The sequence below is a fragment of the Anabas testudineus genome, chromosome 9 (genome assembly GCF_900324465.2).
Source record: "Anabas testudineus chromosome 9, fAnaTes1.2, whole genome shotgun sequence".
NCBI classification, from domain to species: domain Eukaryota; kingdom Metazoa; phylum Chordata; class Actinopteri; order Anabantiformes; family Anabantidae; genus Anabas; species Anabas testudineus.
Window position 1 is genome coordinate 16,188,030 of NC_046618.1, and position 6,000 is coordinate 16,194,029.

The window sequence follows — 6,000 nt, forward strand, 5'->3', positions numbered from 1 at the left end:
AAAATACAAATCACCTTGAGCAATTTGCATGACCACAACCGCATCAAACTGTTTATGTTAATAACACCCTACACTTCAAGGAGAATTCTAGTCACTAGTTTGTCATTCACAGCCCAACTTTCTGCTTCGTTATTCCTCGCCGTATGTGTGTGACCTCTCCCTGAGCTCCTCTCAGAGTGTGCCTGACCTCTGCGCGTCTTTCTCCACCATCAACCGTGGAGGGACTTCTGAAATATCTAATTGTATTCTTTCATTTTCTGTGACCAGCAAGGAGAGGCAGAGAGAGAGAGCGAGAGTGAGCGAGGGAGAGAGAGAGAAACAGACGAGGAGAGACAGCGCGCCGAGAGGGAACACGGGACACGGGGCAAGGAGGGATATGGGAAGAAGAAAGGGCAGAGGGGGAGAAAGGAAGGGAAGGACGGTCTCCGGTATTACAGCTGAGACATCATTAGAGCCACAGTCTGTCCCCTCATTAGAATAAATACTCACAAGCAAAGACAGTCAGTGAGAAAGCAGAGGGCAGAATCCACCGAGAGAAAAGTCCCAGTATTTGAAGTTATTTCAAGTTCAAGGAACTCTCTAAGGGCATATACAACTCTACGATTTCTTCCACTTCTCCAAGCAGCTGGCATTCAAAATAACTTTTGATGGATAAAACACTAAATGTAAATCTAAATGAAGGTAATTTGAGAAAAAGCGCTGAGGAAATCGAACCATGAGGCAGAAAAATGAAAGAGGATGTGAGGATTTGAAGATTGAGATAAGGGCGTTATTCAGAATATTAAAAAAAAAAGTATCAGTTTCATGCTGGAGTTTAGAGACAGAACGAAGCCAACAAAACAGCAAGGAAATCCCCGTCAGCTCGTTCCCAAATCAGCAAGACAACAAACTAAGATACATTACATTACTCTAAACCAATTCCACACATATCTACGAATTTCTCTTAATTCTGACCCTTGGAGAAACCAACTTAAGGAAATTCTAACCCACAAAAAACATCTTTTGCCATCGAAAAGTTGAATTTCAAACTTAAGAAGCACTTATATGAGATCCTCCATTTATTAAAGCTGCCAGTCTAAGCTATAAAACTGTCCACACCACCACGTTGCGTCCATCAGTGACTGAAACAGCAGAAGTGAGTCCTTCCTGCGTCATTGTGCATTCCATGCCTATCTTCAGTTTCAAACTTCTAATTAATTGCAACTCCCAAAACGGAGACAGGTGCGACAACATGTAAGCATACTGTTTTTAGTCAATTATTTCTATATCAAAGCTTGCATTTCTCTTCTAAAGCACCATACTACTAAAACTTCTTTGAAACACCAGGACTGAATAGATTTTGCCAATAAATCAAACTCGAACTACAGTTTCAGTGTTTATTATGTAGCTTGGGTAATTTGTCTGTTGTTGCTGCACTTTAATAAGGTAAAAAAAAAGTAATGAATGGCTTCTTCTGGAGGTAGTAAAATGTCTGAATGTGTTCAGACATCAAAAAGAAAGAGTGAGGGGAAACTAGAAGAAAAAAAAAACACCACACTAAATGCTGCCATCATTACTATCAACTTACATTATCAGTTTATGTTTATTGCTGTCATAAAGTACCACGCAACTTTCGCTCTGATATGTTTGTGCGCGTGCGTGGGGCGTTGACGGGCTGCTCCTGAAGCCATCTGAACAAAGGCGGACGCAGGGAAAAGTTGCGTTACAGAAACGAACCGGCTCTCCACAGCAATGCGTGGAGGAACGGGGCTAAATATTTATGAACCGAGTCATCAATAAGATGAGTTTGCTACCTCTCCCTCTCGCCGTCTCCTCGCTGCCTGTTATGTTACCTTTCTGGCTTCCTGCCTGAGCCCTGCAGGGGTGAGAGTCAAACAAACTCTGTTTAGAGTAAGTAGAACGAACTGACTGGTGTTAGCAGCATTGCAGCCCCTGTGAAAACCTGTTTCCTTTCCTCGGGCAAGTCAGAGCTGCAGAAACAGACGAGGCTCAGGAAACTATCTATTTCTCTGATTTTACTGGAAGATCCAAATGTGCAGCATGCATACAGACTAGTGGATATCAAAGCCCCCGTTTTCTCTCTCTCTCTCTCTCCCTCTCTCTTCCAGCGTTTGTGAGCTCGATCTAAGATTAACAGTAGATTTACTTAAATGTCCCCTTTTTTTTTTTTTTTTCTAACTGCACTTTTTTTTTTTCCCTTCACTGAAACTGAGAAAACTTGTCAGCACATCTGGAAGATATCAAGTTAACTGAGCAGCCAGTCAAGTCGAAACTTTTTTTGTTGAAGAAGAAGAAAAAAAAAAAAAAAGTCCAGTCTAATGAAAGTATGCCTATCAACAGCAGAAATCAAGATTTAACTGAAAATTGTGTTTGCCTCCATTGAAGGAAGCGGTCCACAAATAAACAGCCACGGTAAGTCGGAGTAGAGACCAAGACCACAACAGTCATGGTCTACTGTATATCGGGCTGAGAATCTACGCGCCCCACTAGACTGGCCCCGACTTCAGGAGAGAGCTTACAGTCAGCCCTCCTGTTTGTATCCCTGACCACTAATTGCTTCAAGCAATAAATCATGTTTTCCCAAACTTCAGACTGAATATAAATAGTTGTGTAACAAATTCAGCATGTGCTATTAATGGCTTTGTGCACACGTTGGAGGGTAAGCGGAGGGTTTTATTCAACAAATACTAAATGCTGTTAACAGTCGACTGAAAGATCTCTGTAAACTCCGGCACCAGTGTTTAGACGTAACAAGCCCGAGACAAGGCTGTACAGTCTAACTCCATAAGGTGCTTGGAGTGAGAGACGCTGTCTCGACAAACATGTACGCTGAACGCTGAGGGTTGACTCAAAGCTGTCCAAGCCGAAAGGCGTCTCACTGCAGGAGCGCAGCACATCTAAGAAACTTTTACATTGACTTTTCCTGCCCTTGCTCATCTGAGTACAGCACAGAACGTCCTCACTTCACAAGCAAAAGATTTTATTTTTTCCATTTTTAAAAGAAAAGAAAACAAAGTGAAAAGTCTGCACTTTTTACTCCAACAACATTTACCTGAATGAACTGGCTGAATATAAATATTTTGGAAGGAAACAAGTTTTCGAAAGTTAGGAAAGGTTAAGTTACTGGCTCTCAAACTGCACATCCATCACTACAATTTGTGGATTTAATTCACTCACAGTTTTTTTATAATTGCTGTTTTTTAAATTTTTTACTCCAAAAATAACATTAATCATGTTTTATTTTATTAAATTATTGTCTAACTTTACTATGGAGTATCTACAATGCATTATAATGCTGCACAATTACAAGAAAAACTTACTGTGTTGTACTGGCTGGAAAAAAAAAATCTGAACTTAATCAACAATAATAAAAAAACCTCTTCATACAAAAATCTGAATAATATCTATTTTAAAGACTCTAACTTAATCACAAAAATAATAAAAGTGGCATAAACACTCAAAATTCACCATAATATTTACCTTGGACTCAAACCTACTGTGTCTTTGTCACTCTAAAATGACTTTGTCACTTTATATCATTCCTCTGCCTCAGAGCCTCAGTAATATTCATGAAACTCTCCTTTAGGTACTTTCAGAAGTGCTGAGGCCGCTGTATGGCCATAAATTGCATTATGGAAACTGGACTGAATTTCGCGAAGGAGCTGTTTAGTATTGACTGATACCTTATCCTCTTATTGGCTACATTTAATATCGCCAGTCTCTGGTGATGAAGCCACACAGTAAATACCCGAAACACCGAGACGCACTTGCTGCCCTCTTCACACACACACACACACACACACACACACGCGCGCGCGCTTTGGCCTGTGAACAACCGAACTTATCCGATTGGAGTCAACGACTCTGTGCGCAAAAAGTGAGGAAATGGTTTGGCACATTTATAAAGTAAATGGAGCTGTTGGATTTGTGCTGACTTTTTACTTGTTCAGTCTTTATCTGAGATTATTTGGGTCCTAGGATGAGTGGGGCCAGTGGGGGTCGTGTAAAATACCCAGCCTGAGTCCGCCGGACAGAGAAACCACAAGCTCCAGGTTGGTTCGTCCTTTAACAGTGAAGTCCCCTCGACAGCTGAATAATTTACAATAAAACTTTAACTCGACTTTTCTGAGCAACAGCCTACTGACACTGAGAAAAACGAAGCAACACCACGCGATCCACGCTGTGTCCGGGCCTTTATTTGTCTGCGTTTTGATCTAGAGGGTCCTCGGGGTGGCCTCGTATTAAAGAATGAGACACAGTCGCCTGTTACACTATTATTCCTGCTCTTGGATTTATCCTGTGCCTACAGGTACTGGCATTATGCCCTCACTGCGGAAAATAAACACCGGTGTGCTTCCAGCAAACCTGCGAACCCCGCGGCTCATGCAGATGCGAGCAGCATCGCCGACTCTCCGCGGCGCAACCGCCCGGTGTGAGGCCACTTACTTGGTGTTGGTCCGGTTCCAGAAGACGGCGTAGCGGTCGGCCACCACTTTGGAGTTGGGCTCCTGGCTAAAAACACACATCAACAGCACCAGGCAGACAAAGAGGACCATTTCCACTTGCAGCATCACTACAGCAAAACTTCGGCACGTATTCCTCTTCAATCAAGTCAAGTCGTGTTTCTGCGGGCGCTTCGAGCGGGACAGGTGACGAGTCTCATTCACATGTGGCCGCGTCGCTCTGGCGCAGTTAGTGAATGCCAAACAAATAGAAATGCGCACAACATAGGAAAGTCGGAGGGGAGAAGCAAAACTGGGACCATTCGAGGAGCCACTTGTTCAGGCAGAAATGTAAAGTTACAAAACCAGGGGGCCACTGGGGTGTCTCTCCGATGCACAAGGATGGTCCAGATGAACCATATAGGCTTTATTTCATGCAGGATGTCAGGTCTGGTGGGAAAATCCTGGCAAAATATATCTCTCTGTAATGCACACACAGTGAGATCAGCACATACAAATGCGCAACACAGCAGGCAGCGTCTTCTGTCGTGTGGTAAATGCTCCCCACCAGCGAGGTCCTACTGCATTTAGCTTGTGCCAGGGCAAATGACAACTGCAGCACACTTTCTACTACAAACCCAAAGCACAGGGGGATTAGTCGGTCCAAGATGTGATGGAGAGAAGAGAGAGAGAGAGAGAGAGAGGCTCCGTGTGTCCAATGACGCCGTGTGGCGCACGTCAGATGTCCATGTTCTCCAGGCAACTTTTTAAAGCCATGCACTCAGTCAGTCCCCTGGCAGACGAATGGAAATGTTACACAGGTTCTTCTGACTCCGGCGTGAGAAATAAAAAGACTGCTATCCTTTCTCAGCGATTTCCCGGGGGTGTCACGGCCGAGGTGGGGAGGAGTCCTTCTCGGTGTCGGAGAGGACGGACAGCGTTGTTTTCTCATGCGCTTCTCTTCGTGGAGACGCCTGTATATGTCCGTATCCCAAAGTGCCCTCCTCATATATAAGCCATCGTGCAACGTGCAGGACAGAAAAAAATCTTGCGCTCTTCCATGTGCGTGCGGTGTAGGTCTTCCTCCTTCTGGTGTTTTTTTTGGGGGGGGATTTTAAAACGCCGGGACGCGCAGGAAGGTGAGGGCAAAGACAGGCAGCTTCAGACGCCGACTGAGAGAGTGGGTTTGGTTACGGAGGAGCGGGGGATAGTCCCATTGGTTTGAAATGATTTGAATGGGCGTCACTTTAACAAAGCCAAGCCCCTCCCCCGCCTAAAACCCAGCTAATTCAATTACAGAGAGGTAGAAGTGGAAAGGGACGGAGAAGAGGTGCACAGGACAGGGACCGCTTTCACATATTCCACTGTCAGATCCGTCTGATAAGTGCGCGCAGCGCTATTTAATTACATGCAAACGGACGCAGCGAACCAAAGAAGACCATGGGCTCCAGTTACTGTCTCTGTCAGTTCAACTTAGCTCAATGTAAATGTGCTCTATTCTAATAACAGGAAAGAGGCCTGCATTAAGGTAATATAGGCTAGGCAGCTGCATAGTAAT

The 6,000-nt window shown here is 44.2% G+C and overlaps 1 protein-coding gene across 2 annotated transcripts in view; it reads right to left on the reverse strand.

Annotated features, from left to right (window-relative positions):
• efna5b (ephrin-A5b) overlaps positions 1–5,613 on the reverse strand; it is an 87,316-nt gene extending 81,703 nt beyond the window's left edge. For both annotated transcript variants that reach the window (XM_026343282.1, XM_026343281.1), the window contains exon 1: positions 4,447–5,613. In XM_026343282.1, the coding sequence (XP_026199067.1) occupies positions 4,447–4,571 (125 nt within the window). In that variant the 5' untranslated portion in view covers positions 4,572–5,613. The remainder of the gene's footprint in view (positions 1–4,446) is intronic.
• Between the last annotated feature and the right edge of the window lie 387 nt (positions 5,614–6,000).